This window comes from Hypomesus transpacificus, chromosome 22 (genome assembly GCF_021917145.1).
Source record: "Hypomesus transpacificus isolate Combined female chromosome 22, fHypTra1, whole genome shotgun sequence".
NCBI classification, from domain to species: domain Eukaryota; kingdom Metazoa; phylum Chordata; class Actinopteri; order Osmeriformes; family Osmeridae; genus Hypomesus; species Hypomesus transpacificus.
The window spans coordinates 11534493-11554249 of NC_061081.1; the positions used below are offsets into that span (position 1 = coordinate 11534493).

Genomic DNA, 19757 nt, shown 5'->3' on the forward strand with positions numbered 1-19757 from the left:
CCTCCTCACTTCAGAACACGCCTCCTCACTTCAGAACACGCCTCCTCACTTCTCTGCTCCATTACGCCTCCTCACTTGTCTGCTCCATTACGCCTCCTTACTTCAGACCACGCCTCCTCACTTCAGACCACGCCTCCTCATTTCAGACCACGCCTCCTTACTTCTCTGCTCCATTACGCCTCCTCACTTCAGACCACGCCTCCTCATTTCAGACCACGCCTCCTCACTTCAGACCACGCCTCCTCACTTCTCTGCTCCATTACGCCTCCTCACTTCACTGAACGCATGCTTGTACTGAACTCATGAGAGTGAGAGGGGGAGAGTGAGGAGCCATCTAACTTCCACTTTTCACAAGCTCACGTGAAGAGCTTCTAAAACACATTTATTTAGCCTCTTCCGACCAACAGACAGAATAAAGAAACCGCTTTGTGTTTGATTCCCAACTTGTTTTAATTCCATATCAACGGTTGTTTAGCTACTCAGAAAAACGGAGGCTTTTCAGCTGAAGCGGCTTCCGGCCGTTGAGATCGTCCGGTTGTCTCGGCTGGAACATGGTGAGTTGTTTCATTCAACTTTTTCACTTATTTTGTAGGCTGACAAAAAATGTTTTTTGTTAAACTGTTAATCTCATCCCAAAGACTTCACTGAGAAGTGTGGAATGTTTAGCAGTTTAATCAAGTGGGAGAGGTTGATTTTCACACTTATTAAATCTTTTTAAATAATCTCTACCAAAGTACAGTTAAAATATAATTACAACAAGACCTAATTGTAGACCTAACACGTTTTAAACTATAAATGTTAACACAAACTGGGTTAGACTTACAAAATGGCTGCAGTGGCGAGGAGAAAAGTAGCTTTTATATGCAATGCTATTAAATTCCTCTCATCACTAACATTCTCATTCTACTGAAAAATGATAGTTTTTTGAAGAAAAAACCCCACATTTGAACAAACTCCTAAATGATTTGGCCCTGAGGAAACGCTGAGGACTGTGACATGCCCATTGTTCCTCATCATCCTGTGAGTGAGTGTGTGTTTTTATGTTCGAGTGTGTGAGTGTGTGTATTTTTTCTGTGTGAGTGAGTGCATTATCATGCACTGAGACTGTGTCTCACGTCTTCTACCATATTGACCTCTGGCTCATGCTAACAGTTAAAGCTTGTCTCCAAAGCAGCGTATAAATGGTGCACATAGAGAGTTCAGCAGAAGATCAAAGATCATGAGTGCTGAGTTTTCCAGTGTTCCTGCTCAGAGAAGGCTGGGGTTAGGGTTAGAAGGTTGGGGTGAGGGTTAGAAGGCTGGGGTTAAGTGAGGATTAGAAGGCTGGGGTTAGGGTTAGGGTTAGGGTTAGAAGGCTGGAGTGAGGGTTAGAAGGCTGGGGTGAGGAGGGTTAGAAGGCTGGGGTAAGGGTTAGAAGGCTGGGGTTAGGGTTAGGGTTAGAAGGCTGGGGTGAGGAGGGTTAGAAGGCTGGGGTGAGGGTGAGGGTTAGAAGGCTGGGGTGAGGGTTAGAAGGCTGGGGTGAGGGTGAGGGTGAGGAAGGTTAGAAGGCTGGGGTGAGGGTTAGAAGGCTGGGGTGAGGGTTCGAAGGCTGGGGTGAGGGTGAGAAGGCTGGGGTGAGGAAGGTTAGAAGGCTGGGGTGAGGGTGAGGGATAAAAGGCTGGGGTGAGGGTGAGGGTGAGGAAGGTTAGAAGGCTGGGGTGAGGTTAGAAGGCTGGGGTGAGGGTTCGAAGGCTGGGGTGAGGGTGAGGGTTAGAAGGCTGGGGTGAGGAAGGTTAGAAGGCTGGGGTGAGGGTGAGGGATAGAAGGCTGGGGTGAGGGTGAGGGTTAGAAGGCTAGGGTGAGAAGGCTGGGGTGAGGGTGAGGGTTAGAAGGCTGGGGTGAGGAGGGACAGAAGGCTGAGGTGAGGGTTAGAAGGGTTAGAAGGCAGGGGTGAGGAGGGTTAGAAGGCTGGGGTGAGGATTAGAAGGCTGGGGTGAGGGTGAGGGTTAGAAGGTTGGGGTGAGGGTGAGGGTTAGAAGGCTGATGTTAGGGTTAGGGGTTAGAAGGTTGGGGCCTGAACAGAACAAAACTGTACTAGCATCCTAGGCTTCAAGCAGGAGCCTCATTTCTATAACACATCTGCCTATAGACATTAGACAATGAGAGAAACTGTACAGACTTGTGTGATTACAAACCTCTTAAGCAAGAAAAGATTATGGTTGGGAAGGGTTAAGGTTGTGAAGGTTTGGGAAGGGTTATGGTTAGGTTAAGGTTGGGGAGGGTTAGGGTTGGGTTTCATAATCATCTGTGTTAGGGTTGGGTTAGGTTAAGGTTGGGGAGGGTTAGGGTTGGTTTGGGTTTCATAATCATCTGTGTTTGTCAAAGGCTGTGGAGAGGCTCTGAGTTACAGTTTTTGGTCGTAACGGTTTTCAAGGAGCTTTTCACTGGTGGCAGCTACACCATGTCACCATGACAGTCAGTCAAAGACAATTCTACACTGCTGGGTCAGTTAGAATCATTCACATCATTTAGATCAAGGTCATACTCAAGTGGAAATCTTTTTTCTTTAACTTATTTACCCTCCCTCAGGGTGACCACCTGTGAGGTCGTTGAGCCCTGAGCAAGTCTGTCCTTGACACCATGGAGACCAATGGAAACCGATGTTCTAGAAGGTTCGTGGATATCTGAGGCGTCGAGTCATCAGCTTCTCGTTGTTGAGGTTGAGTTTGTCGCCAGACCGCGAGGACGCAACCTCAAGGACTGAGCTCATAGCAGAGAGATCATCAAGATGGACCCCAGACCTGTAACATATGACCTGTGACATATGACCTGTGACATATGACCTGTGACATATGACCTGTGACATATGACCTGTGACATATGACCTGTGACATATGTCAACCGAGGAGCAGGACTACAACTCAGATATCTACCAAAAAACTATGACCATCACAATGCATCATAAAACCTCACCAGCAACAATCCTAACCCCCAAAACCTGTTGACCTCTTACAACCACAGAACTACAGCCCCTCCCTCTACGAAAAGTACAACTCCCACACCACTCGGTAACCATGAATGGCAGTGCTGAGCCAGGGACCTCAGTGAAGTGTGTCCTGGTGGGCGACAGTGCCGTGGGCAAGACCTGCCTGCTGGTCCGCTTCACCTCCGAGACCTTCCCTGACTCCTACAAGCCCACGGTGTTCGAGAACACTGGTGTGGAGGTGTTCATGGACGGCGTACAAATCAGCTTGGGGCTGTGGGACACTGCGGGGAATGACACCTTCAGGAATGTCCGGCCCATGTCCTACCAGCAGGCAGACGTGGTGCTGGTCTGTTACTCTGTGGCCAACCCTGCCTCGCTGGCTAGCGTGAGGAACCGCTGGGTCCCGGAGGTCCGGGGGCAGCTGCCAGGGGTCCCGCTGCTGCTGGTGGCCACGCAGACCGACCAGCGGGAGATGGGCCCGCACCGCGCCAGCTGTGTCCCCGCCTCCGAGGGCCGGCGTCTGGCGCAGGACCTCCGTGCCAAGGGCTACCTGGAGTGCTCGTCGCTCAGCAACCGAGGCGTGCAGCAGGTGTTTGAGTACGCGGTGCGGACGGCTGTGAACCACGCCAGGAGACGCACTCGGCGACGAGCATTCAATTTCAACACCTGCAAGGTGTTCTGACCTTCAACCTGTCACCTCGACCCCTCACCTGGATGGTCACCAGCGACCAGTTGTCGAGGGGACCAGGGAACACAGCTGTGTGTTTGGTATGAAGAGTGTGAGATGGATTAGACACGAGTTGAGCAAAACACCAATTCAATCTTGGTTGTGTGAAATACATCAGACTTTACTTCACTGAAAAATTGTGCCTTTTTGTTGTGGCTTCAGTGTCACTGTCTGATGAGTTGAAAGAATCAACACAAATTTAGATAACATTCATTTCAATCAAACTTTGTTTCAACCATCGTAAAGGTTATAGATTCTTTAAATACAATATTGGGGATTATTGAAGAGATGATGATTCAACCTTGTTTTGTATGTATTGTTTCACAGGAATATTGAATATGATTTTTTAAATTATTTTGATACATTCACAGACTCACAATTGTTTATTATTCTATATCCTAAAGTTAAAAGCTAAATAAATACATTAGGTAATTTATATTATATTGGTTGTGGTATTGTTTGAATGTGTTTTATATAACAAATAGATGGATGCACCACTATGGTTGGATAAAACAATTGGAGATTCTATCATTTTCGTGAATGCTTGTGTAACAAAGAACAAAACACAGAGCAAAAATGTTGATTCCTTATTAATGAAAAAATATGTAATTAAATATGTAATCAAATATGTAATCAAATGAATGCCTTTTTAGAATTAATCTGATTAATTATCTTTATTTATGGTGCAACAAGTTCTCCAACAAGCAGAGGTATCAGGTTATATCACTAAAGCAGTGTCAGTAGTTAAAGACATAAAATATGCCAATGATATCACTAAAGTCAAGTAATAATTAAATACAATGATATCACCGTAATCAAGTAATAATTAAACACAATGATATCACCATAGTCAAGTATTAATTAAATATTAGGCAAAAACATATTTTTAAAGTAATATATGTTTGGATTATTGTACAAACGGAATAGAGCTGTTAACACTTTACTTCCCCTACTCTCTACATCTAAACATATTATAAACATACCATCCACATCTAGGGCAACAATGCAGACAAACTATGAAAAACAAGACATACAGGTCAGATTGTTGCTCTCTAATCCTAACCCTAACCCATACAGATCAGGGTTAGCTGACCCTAACCCCAACCCTCTCTTGGTGTAGACAACCATGGGCTAAAGATGCTTAGTCTAAAGCACACACAGCACACACACACACAGCAAGCTCGCACACACACACACACAGCACACACACACACACAGCAAGCTCACATACAGCACACACACACACAGCACACACACACACACAGCAAGCTCACACACACACACACAGCACACACACACACACAGCAAGCTCACACACAGCACACACACAGCAAGCTCACACACAGCACACACACAGCAAGCTCACATACAGCACACACACACACAGCAAACTCACATACAGCACACACACACAGCACACACACACACACACACACACAGCAAGCTCACATACAGCACACACACAGCAAGCTCACATACAGCACACACACACACAGCAAGCTCACATACAGCACACACACACACACAGTAAGCTCACACAGCACACACACACACAGCACACACACACAGCAAGCTCACACACAGCAAGCTCACATACAGCACACACACACACAGCAAGCTCACATACAGCACACACACACACAGCAAGCTCACATACAGCACACATACACACAGTAAGCTCACACAGCACACACACACACAGTAAGCTCACACAGCACACACACACACACAGCAAGCTCACACACAGCACACACACAGCAAGCTCACATACAGCACACACACAGCAAGCTCACATACAGCACACACACACACAGCAAGCTCACATACAGCACACACACACACAGCAAGCTCACATACAGCACACACACACACACAGTAAGCTCACACAGCACACACACACACACAGTAAGCTCACACAGCACACACACACACACAGTAAGCTCACACAGCACACACACACACAGCACACACACACAGCAAGCTCACACACAGCAAGCTCACATACAGCACACACACACACAGCAAGCTCACATACAGCACACACACAGCAAGCTCACATACAGCACACACACACACAGCAAGCTCACATACAGCACACATACACACAGTAAGCTCACACAGCACACACACACACAGTAAGCTCACACAGCACACACACACACACAGCAAGCTCACACACAGCACACACACAGCAAGCTCACATACAGCACACACACACACACAGTAAGCTCACACACAGCACACACACAGCAAGCTCACATACAGCACACACACACACACACACACAGTAAGCTCACACAGCACACAGTAAGCTCACACAGCACACACACACACAGCACACACACACACAGCAAGCTCACATACAGCACACACACACACACACAGTAAGCTCACACAGCACACACACACACACACAGTAAGCTCACACAGCACACACACAGCACACACACACACACACAGCAAGCTCACATACAGCACTCACACATATATACACACACACGAGAGGGGTGGTGGGGGCAGTGTTCTGTGGTGAGGGTTCAGATAAGAGATGTGGCAGCAGCTCTAAACCAGGAGACCTTCTGAGACCTCCCTGCACTGGAGGAGAAACTAGCAGCTCAATCACCTGAACAACCATATGTCTCTCTGTCTGTCTCTCTTTCTCTCTCTGTCTCTCTCTTTTTCTATTTCTTTCTCTCTCTTTCTCTGTCTGTCTGTCTGTGTCTGTCTTTCTCTCTCTGTCTGTTTCTCTGTCTATCTCTCTGTGTCTCTCTCTTTATCTGTATGTCTCTCTCTCTCTGTCTATCTGTCCTGCCATTCTCTGCTTCTCTCATCCTCCCTCCGATGTCTGTGGTTCTAGGAGATGCTGTGAGCTGTAAGACACACATGCAGACACACGCTCACACTCACAATCATACTGTAGGCTTTAAGATGACAGACTGAAAACCACTTCCCCTCTGCTTAGTGTCAACAAATAAACTCTCTTACACACAAACACACACACACACTAGCACTACATCATATAGCATGTAGAAAAGGAGTCTATGTTTCTCTATGACAACCATCTGTGTTCATAGCATTATTATTATTATTATAGTCTTATTATTGTTCTGAGTTTCATCTTCTCAGCATCACATACACAACACACACAACTCTCTACCTCTCTCTTCCTCTCTCCCTGTCTCTACATCTCTCCCTCTCTCTCTCTCTTCTGTCTCTCTTTACCTCCCTCGTTCTTTCTCTTTTTCTCTCTCTCTCTCCCCTCCCCCCTCCCCAACCTCCCCCTCTCTCTCTTTCCCTCTCTCTCTCTCCCCCCCTCCCCCTCTCTCTAACCTAACAGGAAGCACCTGTGTGAGTCTGCCGTTGCTAGCGAGGCTGTGACACTTCTGAGCCGCAGTTGGGTTAGACACACACATCACACACATCTACACTCTACACACATTGCACACACACACACACACACTACACACTACATGCACACACTACACATGACTCACACACACTACATATTGTCAACCCCAATCGTATAGCCATTTTGAACATGTAAAGTGTAACACACTGGTACAAACACAGTGCACAGCCAGTATCAACATGCTAACATAGCCATAATCCTAACATCATTGATTTAAGTATTTTTGCATTTTGTATGTTAGCTAACTGTGTTTGTTAGGTCGCTAGCTGGCTTGCAGATGTGTTATACAGAATTTAGCTAAGGAAGTAGAAATCATAGCCGTGGTGTACGATTCATAGACCACACATATGTGCTACTTGTTTCATAAAATGTATATATACACGTGTATATATGTGAATACATGGGTTCATACATCTATATTATATAACTGCAGACAGGTGTTTGTGAGATGTGTACGAGTTACGAATGTGTATGAGATGTGTGTGACATGTGTGTGACATGCGTGTGACATGTGTGTGACATGCCCGCTGTGGTCTTTGACATACTTTGGTTTCATGTATGTTTTGTTCTCAGCCTGTAACTGAGTGATTGACAGCTGACTGGTGGTGTGTGCAACACAGGAAGGACGTGTGTGTGTGTGTGTGTGTATTACAGTATGCAGGCCCTGGGAAGCAACAGATAGGACTGCAGCTCCTGTTTCACCTGGTGTGCTATGTGATACTCTGTGTGCGTGTGTGTGTGCGGAACAGGACCCAGGGTGGCTCACACACACGCAGCCACTGGGACAGAGAGCAACGTGAAGTCACTCCACAAGTAACAAGCAGTGAAGCATCAAGATCTGGGAACCCAGCGTTCTGGAGGGTTCTGCTGAGGGAGCAGCATGGTTCTCCAGACTGAGAGCAGACAGTGACTTCCAGGAGTTCATTTCCTTCCCTGACGCCCTGGTGAACCCTAATGCTGGTGAATGTGATTAATAATTCAGAGATGAAGACGATGGTTCTGCTGTTGTGGATCAGCTTGCTGCTGCACGGTGAGTTCTCTAGAAGGGAGCAGAATTTATCAAGATCAAAATACACATACGGCGTTTATTTATTTGACAAGTATGGTATTGGTACTCTTAATTTTAGGTTTGAGGTTATGAATTATGTGAGAGAAAGTTGTTTGAGAAATCCTCAAATTTTTTCACTTTCACACATTGTGTTTTTCTTGCTTCTCTGCTCATCTTCAACCCACAATTACCTTTTCTCTCTCGCTATATCCCCCTAGTCTGTTTGGCTCCATCTGTATCTCCATCTTTTTCTCTTTTTTTGGTGACTCTCTTTCTCTCTGTCTCTCTTTTTGACTCTGTTTCTCTGTCTCTACGGCTCGTTTAGTTTCCCATGGTGCTCAGGGGCGGTATGCTCTGAAGCTGCTGAATGACCTGATGGAGAACTACTCCAACGCTCTCCGCCCGGTGGAGGACACGGACAAGACCCTGAACGTCACGCTGCAGATCACCCTGTCCCAGATCAAGGACATGGTGAGGCACACCCACCTCTACTCAGTACAGCTCATGCAACGTTCCTACACCTTCCTCAACCCCTCATGCACCTCTCCTCCACCCTCCTCCACCCCTCATGCACCGCTCCTCCACCCTCCTCCACCCCTCATGCACCTCTCCTCCACCCTCCTCCACCCCTCATGCACCGCTCCTCCACCCTCCTCCACCCCTCATGCACCGCTCCTCCACCCTCCTCCACCCTCCTCCACCCCTCATGCACCGCTCCTCCACCCTCCTCCACCCCTCATGCACCGCTCCTCCACCCTCCTCCACCCCTCATGCACCGTTCCTCCACCCTCCTCCACCCCTTATGCACCGCTCCTCCACCCTCCTCCACCCCTCATGCACCACTCCTCTACCCTCCTCCACCCCTCATGCACCACTCCTCCACCCTCCTCGACCCTCCTCCACCCCCTCATGCACCGCTCCTCCACCCTCCTCCACCCCTCATGCACCACTCCTCCACCCTCCTCCACCCCTCATGCACCGCTCCTCCACCCTCCTCCACCCTCCTCCACCCCTCATGCACCACTCCTCCACCCTCCTCCACCCTCCTCCACCCCTCATGCACCACTCCTTAACCCTCCTCCACCCCTCATGCACCACTCCTCCACCCTCCTCCACCCCTCATGCACCGCTCCTCCACCCTCCTCGACCCTCCTCCACCCTCCTCCACAGATTTTTTTCACATTTTCTGCGGTTATTCAGACTGAAAATCGGAAATCTGCGGAACTCCGCTAGCCTTCCTGTTCTTATTTCGGATCGACCGAAGATGGTCCACAACAGTTTGATGCCGAATATAGTCGATTGAATGTTGACAAACTTTGCAAAAAAGTATTGATCTAGCCTCATAACGATTGTCTGAAAACTCCCTGGCCCTGTCTGTTGCTGTAATTTTGGTCGATAAGTGTTTCCTTTTAAATTTTTAGTATTTTTGGCTAAAGTTTTAATAATAAAGACCTAATATCAGTTGAGAAGTGTATTTACATTTGACCTCAGACCAATGCGTTCTAATTGAAAATCCGCGGGTTCTCGTCAGAATTGTGCATCGCGTATTACGCCTGGGCCTGATGATGACTCATGCGTCATTCCTGTATGAACCAGATTCACTGTTGGTGAGTTTATGGGTGTCTGTGTGTGTGTGTGTGTCTATGTCTGTGTGTGTGGGGTTTGTGTCTTATGTGCATATCTGTGTGTGTGTTTCTACAGGATGAGAGGAACCAGGTTTTGACCACCTACCTGTGGATAAGGCAGATCTGGCACGATGCCTACCTGAAGTGGGACAAGGAGGACTATGACGGTCTGGAGGTCATACGCATTCCCAGCGGGCTGGTTTGGAGACCAGACATCGTCCTCTACAACAAGTCAGACTCTGTGTGTGTGTGTGTGTGTGAAACTAAGTTGTCTGTTAGACTCGCTCCTCAGTCTAAATACCGACCACCCACTTGAAGATGGAGCTTTGATGAAGTGATCAGTTTGTGTATATACCTGTGTGTGTGTATATACCTGTGTGTGTGTATATACCTGTGTGTGTGTATATACCTGTGTGTGTGTATATACCTGTGTGTGTGTATATACCTGTGTGTGTGTGTATATCCCTGTGTGTGTGTGTGTATATCCCTGTGTGTGTGTGTATATACCTGTGTGTGTGTGTATATCCCTGTGTGTGTGTGTATATCCCTGTGTGTGTGTATATCCCTGTGTGTGTGTGTTTGCAGGGCAGATGAGGAGAATGCAGATGCAGCAGAGACCAACGTGGTTCTGCGGTACAATGGTGAGATCACGTGGGACCAGCCAGCCATCACCAAGAGCTCCTGTGTGGTGGACGTGTCTTTCTTTCCCTTTGACTGGCAGCAGTGTAACCTCACCTTCGGGTCCTGGACCTACAACGGCAACCAGGTATGCACACACACACACACACACAGTCACACGTACACACACACTCACACAGTCACTCACATTCCCCCAGTGTGATAAAACAAGAAACATTTGAAATTATATGGGACTTTTCTTGGTCCAACAGGAGTTTAGGATAGTTTTAAGGTTAGGTTTTGGTTAAGAGTTCATGTTGGCCTTTTGATTAAGGTTAGAGTTAGGATTAGGGTTAAGGTTAGAGGGTTAGGGTCAGAGTTAGGGTTAAGGTTCTCATCGGGATCCCTAACAAAAGCCAGCAGAGACTGCAGTATGTTCAGAACAGTGCTGCAAGAATCCTGATGAGAGTGCGAAAATACGACCACATCACACCCATTCTCCATTCACTCCACTGGCTTCCCGTTTCTGCCAGGATTGAATACACTGTCTCCCTTCTCACCCACCAGTGCGTCTATGGAAATGCCCCCCTTACCTGAAAGAACTACTCACCCCTATAGCTCAGCACCATGGGTGATCGGGCTTTCTGTTCTGCCGTTCCTCGGATCTGGAATGCCCACCCCAACCATCTAAGGACAAAAAACATTTATTTTAGCAGAACTTATGAGTTTTAATTAACCTCATTATCTATTTGTATTTAATATTGATGTTCTTACCTTGTTTTTACAATCTTAACTGTAGCACATTGAGATTTGTTTCAAATGTAAAGTACGTTACAAATAAAATCTATTATTATTCTTATTAGGTGGGCTGACAGTATTAAAACATTCCAGGTGTTCCAACCAAAGGCAACAAATCAGGGAGATTTTCAGTTTCAAATCGCCTCCAGAGCTCTGTGTGTATGTGTGTGTGTTCCAGGTGGACATCGCCATGGGGATGGCCAGTGGAGACCTGTCTGACTTTGTGGAGAACGTGGAGTGGGAGTGTCACGGGATGCCAGCCGTCAGGAACGTGATCATGTACGGCTGCTGCTCTGACCCCTACCCTGACATCACCTACACGCTGCTGCTGAAACGACGCTCCTTATTCTACATCTTCAACCTGCTGCTGCCCTGCTTCCTCATATCCTTCCTGGCCCCGCTCGGTACGCCCAAACAAGCTGTCACCACTGGGGTTGTTGTATTGTACTTGAGTGTGCATTAGATTTGTGTGATGTACCTAACCCTAACCCTCCAACCCAACAAGGGCCGTGTTTCCCAGATTCGTAAGGAAGCTCTTAACGCTAAGAGCTTCTTAGGAACGTTCTAAGAGCGTTAAGAGCTTCGTAGGAACGTTCTAAGAGCTTCTTAACGAATCTGGGAAATGTGGCCAAGGGCTTCACCAAAGCTACTCCGGGAAAACATAAGCAACTTAGCAAGACAACTCTTAATTTAAGTAGATTTTTATCAATGTTCTTTAACAAGTTGGTGAGGTATTTATGGGAGTTCATTAGAGTAGGTTTGACATCCTTTTAAAGTTAATCTAGTTATTTTATCTAGCTAACGTGGTGCCATGGGCACGTCTTCACATTTAAACTGTTCCATCAGTTCAACAGTTGTTAGATTAACATTAATCAAGATAATCTTAGCCTGGTTAGCAAATGGCTTCACCAAGTCCATGGGGGATCATTTAAAATGATATGAAATGAAAGTTGAACAGAGTAACTTCTAACATAACTGCTGCTCTGGTACCCTGTGTCACCCAGGGATAATCCTCTGATGTGTGACAGTAATGCATTAACTGTAGTCGTGCACAAAAACAGACCCATCCAGAATGCTTCGAGTTTTAAGTGATTATTGACTTTTTGCCAATGGCAGGTGAGATATTTACTTTGTGAATTGACTTTGCGACTGGTTGTGAGACTGCAAAAATATGATCTATCATTTTAGGGAATTATAAGTGGGGTGCCAACCAACCCATCAGACAGTTGCACCACCTTGTTCATAATATTGATCTGTTTACGTATTTATTGGTGGAACAATAGCTGTGTGGAACAGTTGGCTTTGTGGTTCCACCATGAGTCTACCTGCTATTTGATTAGTTGTGTGGTTCCAGGGTTCTATGTGACTGTCATTCTAAGGTTCTGTGTGACAGCGGTGTTCCAGGGTTATAATAGGGTTCTTGTGTGTGTTCCAGGGTTCTATTTGCCTGCTGACTCGGGGGAGAAGGTGTCTCTGGGTGTCACCGTGCTGCTGGCCCTAACAGTCTTCCAGCTGATGGTTGCTGAGAGCATGCCGCCTTCGGAGAGTGTACCCTACATAGGTGAGGAGAGGAGAGGAGAGGAGAGGAGAGGAGAGGAGAGGAGAGGAGAGGAGAGGAGAGGAGAGGAGAGGAGAGGAGAGGGGAGGGGAGGGGAGGAGAGGAGAGGGAGGAGAGGGGTGTGGGGTGGGGAGGCTGGAAGGGGAGGTGGGGTGGGGAGAGGGGTGAGGAGGGGAGGGCAGGGGTGGGGAGGGGAAGGTGTTTTTGTGCATGAGAGGGTGTATGTGTGAGGGACATAATGTCAGTCATTCAAAGCCTGGGTTAGTGACTGGTTTGTGGATTGCGTGTATAGAGCTCAAGGGTTCAAGAGGGAAATGAAAACATGTGACCCCACCCCAACCCCCCCTCCAGGGAAGTACTACATTGCTACCATGACGATGATCACGGCCTCCACCTCCCTGACTATCTTCATCATGAACATCCACTTCTGTGGTGCGGAGGCCAAGCCGGTCCCTCGCTGGGCCAAGGTGCTGATCATCGACTACATGTCTCGGCTCTTCTTCGTGTACGAGGTGGGCGAGAACTGCACCACCCCGGAGAGCAAGCGCACGTCCCTCTACGAGCAGGAGCCCATGGGCATCGGGGGTTACCAGGACGACAATGACTGTTTCCCTGACAACCCCTACCACGACAGTCACAACGGTCACCACGCCCACCACCACCAGAATCACCCCCATCATGACAGCAACAGGCATTACTACAGCAACGGTCGTCAGGCCAACGGCCACCATGCCAACGGTCGTCAGGCCAACGGACACCCGCCCAACCACCACTACGGCCCTCACCACGCCTCCAGGGGGGAGGGGGGGGAGCCGAGGAGGGAGACCCCCAAAAGGTACCACCACATCGGGCGTGAGGAGCTGGACTACCAGGCGCCTCCTCCAGGAGGGCTGAAGGAGCCGCTGCCATACCCCACAGAGAAGCTCTTCCTGCCAACCTGCCCCTGCAACTGCCCCAGCCCCAACCACCAGCAGGTAGGGCTAGCTTCCTGCCCCAACCACCAACAGGTAGGGCTAGCTTCCTGCCCCAACTACCAGCAGGTAGGGCTAGCTTCCTGCCCCAACCACCAGCAGGTAGGGCTAGCTTCCTGCCCCAACCACCAGCAGGTAGGGCTAGCTTCCTGCCCCAACCACCAGCAGGTAGAGCTAGCTTCCTGCCCCAACCACCAGCAGGTAGGGCTAGCTTCCTGCCCCAACCACCAGCAGGTAGGGCTAGCTTCCTGCCCCAACCACCAGCAGGTAGGGCTAGCTTCCTGCCCCAACCACCAGCAGGTAGGGCTAGCTTCCTGCCCCAACCACAAGCAGGTAGGGCTAGCTTCCTGCCCCAACCACAACTTCTCTCTCTCTTCTCTCTCAGGTGGTCAAGAACATCCAGTACATAGCAAACTGTTTCCGGGAGCAACGGGCCACTTGCGCCAAGGGGGCTGAGTGGAAGAAGGTTGCCAAGGTGATGGACCGCTTCTTCATGTGGATCTTCTTCATCATGGTCTTCCTCATGAGCATCCTCATCATCGGCAAGGCAACCTGACCTTCGAGGAGGGGGGAGGAAGGGGTTTGGAGGGTGTGGGACAGAGGGGTATACCCAGTACCGGTCCTAGCACATCTGGCGCCCAAGGCGAAATGTATCAACAGCCCCCCCCCAGGAGCACAAATCGTAGTGCCGCCCCCCCCCCCGGGCCACCCCCCAAACGCAACATGGAGATTGCAGAGATATGACGTGGCGCGGTTAGCGCCCCCTGCTTGTTGTGCGGGAGGGTAAATTAATGGATGCACTTGGAAAAATGCCGCCCCCCTTTTCATGCCGTCCCCCTCTTCATGCCGCCCTTGGCGGCTGCCTGTGTCGCCTGTAGGAAGGACCGGCCCTGGGTATACCTGTGGACTGTTTGTGATGCTCCCAAAGTCCTAGTTCTGCCTTCACACACACACCTTCACATTTATCTTCTGTGACATCAGAGAGGACTCTGCTTCCATTTCCTGTAAACTGAGTCATGTGATGCCTGTAAACTGTACTGTTTGTTCCACATGATCATGTATCATAATACAGGCTACAGTAGCCTAGTAATCATGGCTACCTCTCATTCGTTCTGTTACTTAATTATGCGCGTGTGTGAGAGAGTTTGTGTGCATCGCTATACAGTATAGTCAGTTGTTGACATAGAGGACAGGGTCAACATACACAAGTAAAAGTCACAAGATGTCATTATCAGTTTCCTTGCTCACTCACAAATACTTAAGGAATTCCTCTCAAACATACACATACCTCTACACAATTACTCTGTCACACACGATCACACACAATACACACAATACACACTTAATCAGCCAGACAGGTTTGTTCACTGCTCACCTTATTAAAACCACACCCTTGGTTAGGGTTAGTGTAAACTCTGTAACATGACCATACCCGTGGTAAACTGTAACATGACCACACACACTCACACACATGCACGGATACACGCACACACACATATACATACGCACACACATCATTACACATACACATACACATACATACACACACACACACACACACACACACACTCACACACATACATACATACACAAATACATACACACACACACACTCACACACACACTACAGTTAAGTGTTGCAGTAAAACAGCATAGTTCAGAGCTCAAGGCTGTTTCTGGGGTTTTATAACGTGTGTAAATAGTTAATGGGAGGTGTGCACACGTGTGACCACAATCTAACACACGTGTGTATACTCTACATTATAGATGGTCTTGAACACGCATATACTCTACATTATAGATGGTCTTGAACACACATATACTCTACATTATAGATGGTTTTGAACACACATATACTCTACATTATAGATGGTCTTGAACACGCATATACTCTACATTATAGATGGTCTTGAACACGCATATACTCTACATTATAGATGGTCTTGAACACACATATACTCTACATTATAGATGGTCTTGAACACACATATACTCTACATTATAGATGGTCTTGAACACGCATATACTCTACATTATAGATGGTCTTGAACACGCATATACTCTACATTATAGATGGTCTTGAACACACATATACTCTACATTATAGATTGTCTTGAACACGCATATACTCTACATTATAGATGGTCTTGAACACAGATATACTCTACATTATAGATGGTCTTGAACACACATATACTCTACATTATAGATGGTCTTGAACACACATATACTCTACATTATAGATGGTCTTGAACACACATATAAGTTTTTAGGCTCAAATGTCACTGATTTGCTTCCATAGACGATCTGCAAGTTGGAACAGGGTACCTGAGTGGAGCATATAAGTGACTTCACTCATATTTGAGCCCCAGAGTATCAAATCCAGTCCCTCCTGAGAGGAAACACTGCTCCCTACTGGTCCCCAGCTTAACGGACATTGATTCCTATTTCAGTCATTCAGATTAAGTTCTCTTTTATAAACGTTGTGGAGTTGTTTTATAGAAGTTACAAGATGTTTTTTCTTTGGGGGGGGGGGGGTATTTAGGCGATCCTACATGAATATGGTTTAGGTAGAAGGGTTATGTAGGAAACAATGTTTTACTTCTGAACCAACAATCCCTTTCATGTCACTAGTTAGTGTCTTGGCAACACCTCAGCCTTTAGATAAGGGCAGCGTTGTGACAAAGTCCTCTGGTCTCTCCGCAAATGAAGGACGTTCCAGAAAGTTCAGATTAGGAATGGACAAAGTGTTCTGCAGCTGTTTAAGAGTGTGAATTTATCATTAGTAATTTAAGGGTCTCACCCAGATGTAGTCATTTTTGCACTTCACGCTGAATAGTTTAAATAGACAGTGGTGGAGTAGTAGTAATAAGATTTACCTCAACAATAAAGAGGACCACACAATGTTTTTGAAAATGCTTTATTTAAACTACTGAACAACTATAAATACAATAAGGCTTGAGTTAGCGTTTATAACAAACAAACTGGTAAAAAACAGTGTAGAATAGACCAGGACATAGGATAAGCTCTGCAAACAGGCATTACCTCCTGCAGAACCCTTCTTCAATTAGACATGTCTGTGTACACAGCTAGCCTGCTAACAGCTAGCCTGCTACCAGTTATGGAAAGCCTGCAAGCTGTTGCGGTTAGCTTTCTATGAGCTGCGGCTAGGTGGCTAACGACCAGCCTTATGAAGCTAGCAGCTAGCAGCCAGCTCTACAAGCCTTATGAAGCTAGCAGCTAGCAGCCAGCTCAACAAGCCTTAAGAAGCTAGCAGCTAGCAGCCAGCTCAACAAGCCTTAAGAAGCTAGCAGCTAGCAGCCAGCTCAACAAGCCTTATGAAGCTAGCAGCTAGCAGCCAGCTCAACCAGCCGCATGAAGCTAGCAGCTAGCAGCCAGCTCAACAAGCCTTATGAAGCTAGCAGCTAGCAGCCAGGTCAACCAGCCTCATGAAGCTAGCAGCTAGCAGCCAGCTTAACAAGCCTTATGAAGCTAGCAGCTAGCAGCCAGCTCAACAAACCTTAAGAAGCTAGAAGCTAGCAGCCAGCTCAACAAGCCTTATGAAGCTAGCAGCTAGCAGCTAGCAGCCAGCTCAACAAGCCTTATGAAGCTAGCAGCTCCAGGTCAAACTACACACACTATTAGGTGAATAGGATGTAAAGAGGTTAAACGATGTGAAGACCAGGCTGTTTCTACAAGAGTGTAATAGAGGTGGAGGGACTGCTGAATAGACTTAGAGACCAGGGTTAGCTCTGGAAAGACTTTAGTTCTGGGAGCTAACACAGTGAGAAACCTAGGAGATGACTTAGGTTGGGAATCAGACCTGCTTGCTTGGTTCCCTGGACCCCAAATAAAACCAAAACATGTTAATAGCACAATTATAACAATAATAATGACTAATTATAACATAATAATGACTAATTATAACATAATAATAACAACTTTGAATGTTCAAAACTATTGGACACTTTGGCAAAAAAAAGAGAAAAAAAGTTACTTTTTGCTACCTACGGTATATATAAAGTAAAGAACAACATGTTTACTCTTGGAATATATTATTTCTTCCATTTCTTCTTTCTTCATACACAACACATAATGCATATATTAAATATATCCTGACTTTTTGTCATCATATAAGAACACATTACCAGCAGAGGCCCCAAACACAGTGGGTCTGACTTGTGGTGTCTGAAACATGTCAAAGTGAGCTGTATCTTCATGTTTGTTAAAGCCACCTCTGTTTCTCTTGTGGAGAGGACAGTTTGTGTAAAAACACAACAATGGATTGATCTTGACACTTCCATTCTTAAACTGAATTGAGACTCGCTTGTTTGGCCTCTAAATTAACCCTGATAACGTTGTCAGCATGATACAGCAGCTTAGTATTTAAAGGAGTATACATGTGTGTGTGTATTTCTGTGTCTTGTTCCAGTTGATTCCAGCACAAAGCAGTTTCACCCCAACAGTGCTTGCTTAACATTCTTCAGGGTCATATTTACTTCATGAGAGCAAAACCTCTCTCTTACACACACACACACACAGGTGTTTGGAAACCACAAAACGTTCTCACACAACATCACTGCAAGTATTAAACATCAGAACCTTCATGTGATAATGGCAATCTCTTGCCTTCTTATAAATACAGTTAAGTGCATCTTGATCAAACAGAGGAGGGGAGACAGAAACAACAGTACCACAGAGGAGGTCAGGGTTAGTGGCCTTCAGACATATTTAGGGAGTGTTTGAAATGTGAGAAAACATTCGTAGAAAGATGACATCACACGAGGTAGGCTTCAGTAGGCCTGTGATAAACTACAAACCCCAGCATCCTTAGCACATACATCAGTTTGGTTAGGCACAGGTCGGCACTTTCAGATCTCTGATAGAAAAGGCACTGCAGTAAAACCGATAATGGCACATATGAATCACCGAGATGTGAAACTCTCTGAGCAGGGAGATCTCCAGCAGAAAGGCAGAGGAGGAGAGAGGCAGGTGACAGGTCTGTTGGTGTTCAGGTTCCACCAGGTCACTCATCACCAGCTAAGCATATTTGGTTCAATCCAAGTAGTCAAATAAGTGCAAATGCACTCAAGAAAAAAAAGTACAAGGAAATTGTCTCATCTGTTCATATTTGTTCACCTTCCAAGAGTCAAGCAGTGAAAGCGAATGCTAAAGACATGATACATGAACGCAAAACAGCAAAAACAACATTAGTTCAGTCTTACTCGGCTGGTCTGAGAGTAATGGTATCAGAAGGATGAGAGCCTAACCCTAATTCCAAGGATAAAAACTAGAGACTCAAAAACTACCAATAACCGCATTTAGACTTCAAACCTGGTATGAGCCAACATAGTTCCAGTTAAGTATAAGTGAGTTTACTCTCTACAGTTGTTGCTCTAATAAAATACAAACAAGGCAAAAGCTACATAACGCAACCCAAACATAAAGATGCTTAAACTCACACAAAAAATATAATATAGCCAAATATAAAGTTAAAATACCCCTTAAGAACCACAGTATATCTACTAAGCATCTCCTTCTACCAGCATGGACGGACATCAGTAGGCTTAACATAGCTCTCTACAATACTCTCATGTTAATGACTCATGTTAAAACTCTTCAAATACAAAATATTAAAAATGTTTAAAACCTTTTTTTGTAGTCAATAATGTTTTTTTTTGTTTTTTTTGTCCAAACCTTTCCACTTCAAACTGAAGTAAAGCATTAAGAGTGGTGTCTCCAGCTCCAGAGTTCTAAAGAGGGAGGGGCATGATGTCTGTCTGTCTGTCTGTCTGGGAGGGGGGGAGGGGAATGAGGGGAGGATGTTATGTCTGTCTGTCTGTCTGTCTGGGAGGGGGGGAGGGGCATGATGTCTGTCTGTCTGTCTGTCTGGGAGGGGGGGAGGGGAATGGGGGGAGGATGTCATGTCTGTCTGTCTGTCTGTCTGTCTGGGAGGGGGGGAGGGGCATGATGTCTGTCTGTCTGTCTGGGAGGGGGGGAGGGGAATGAGGGGAGGATGTCATGTCTGTCTGTCTGGG

At 46.7% G+C, this 19757-nt stretch overlaps 2 protein-coding genes and 1 long non-coding RNA gene across 4 annotated transcripts; all 3 read left to right on the forward strand.

The window, feature by feature from the left end:
- The first annotated feature begins 18 nt into the window (after positions 1-18).
- Positions 19-4335, forward strand: rhoh (ras homolog family member H). Of its 2 annotated transcripts, XM_047044712.1 has the most exons (4): positions 19-554; positions 921-1020; positions 2569-2651; positions 3001-4335. In XM_047044712.1, exons 3-4 carry the CDS (start codon positions 2630-2632, stop codon positions 3645-3647), a joined length of 669 nt encoding a protein of 222 aa, XP_046900668.1. In that variant the 5' UTR covers positions 19-554; positions 921-1020; positions 2569-2629; the 3' UTR covers positions 3648-4335. The 2 variants fall into 2 exon arrangements, with proteins under 2 accessions (XP_046900668.1, XP_046900667.1); XM_047044711.1 differs by lacking the exon at positions 921-1020.
- Positions 4336-7727: 3392 nt separating this feature from the next.
- chrna9a (cholinergic receptor, nicotinic, alpha 9a) lies at positions 7728-14805 on the forward strand. Its single transcript, XM_047045737.1, has 8 exons — positions 7728-8131; positions 8475-8620; positions 9851-10005; positions 10360-10540; positions 11369-11594; positions 12626-12751; positions 13100-13722; positions 14105-14805. The coding sequence occupies exons 1-8, from the start codon at positions 8056-8058 to the stop codon at positions 14273-14275; spliced, it is 1704 nt and encodes a 567-aa protein (XP_046901693.1). The 5' UTR covers positions 7728-8055; the 3' UTR covers positions 14276-14805.
- Positions 14806-15288: 483 nt separating this feature from the next.
- LOC124484695 lies at positions 15289-18915 on the forward strand. Its single transcript, XR_006957995.1, has 2 exons — positions 15289-17155; positions 17311-18915. It is a non-coding gene; the product is annotated as an uncharacterized LOC124484695 (long non-coding RNA).
- The last annotated feature ends 842 nt before the right edge of the window (positions 18916-19757 follow it).

Excerpts from the sequence above, each read along its gene's own strand:
- rhoh (XM_047044712.1), top strand. The coding sequence starts at position 2,630 with ATGGAAACCGATGTTCTAGAAG. Across the intron at positions 2,652-3,000 it reads GGAAACCGATGTTCTAGAAG|AACTACAGCCCCTCCCTCTA; the intron begins GTTCGTGGATAT and ends TTACAACCACAG.
- chrna9a (XM_047045737.1), top strand. The coding sequence starts at position 8,056 with ATGCTGGTGAATGTGATTAATAATTCAGAGATGAAGACGATGGTTCTG. Across the intron at positions 10,006-10,359 it reads GACATCGTCCTCTACAACAA|GGCAGATGAGGAGAATGCAG; the intron begins GTCAGACTCTGT and ends GTGTGTTTGCAG. Across the intron at positions 11,595-12,625 it reads ATCCTTCCTGGCCCCGCTCG|GGTTCTATTTGCCTGCTGAC; the intron begins GTACGCCCAAAC and ends TGTGTGTTCCAG.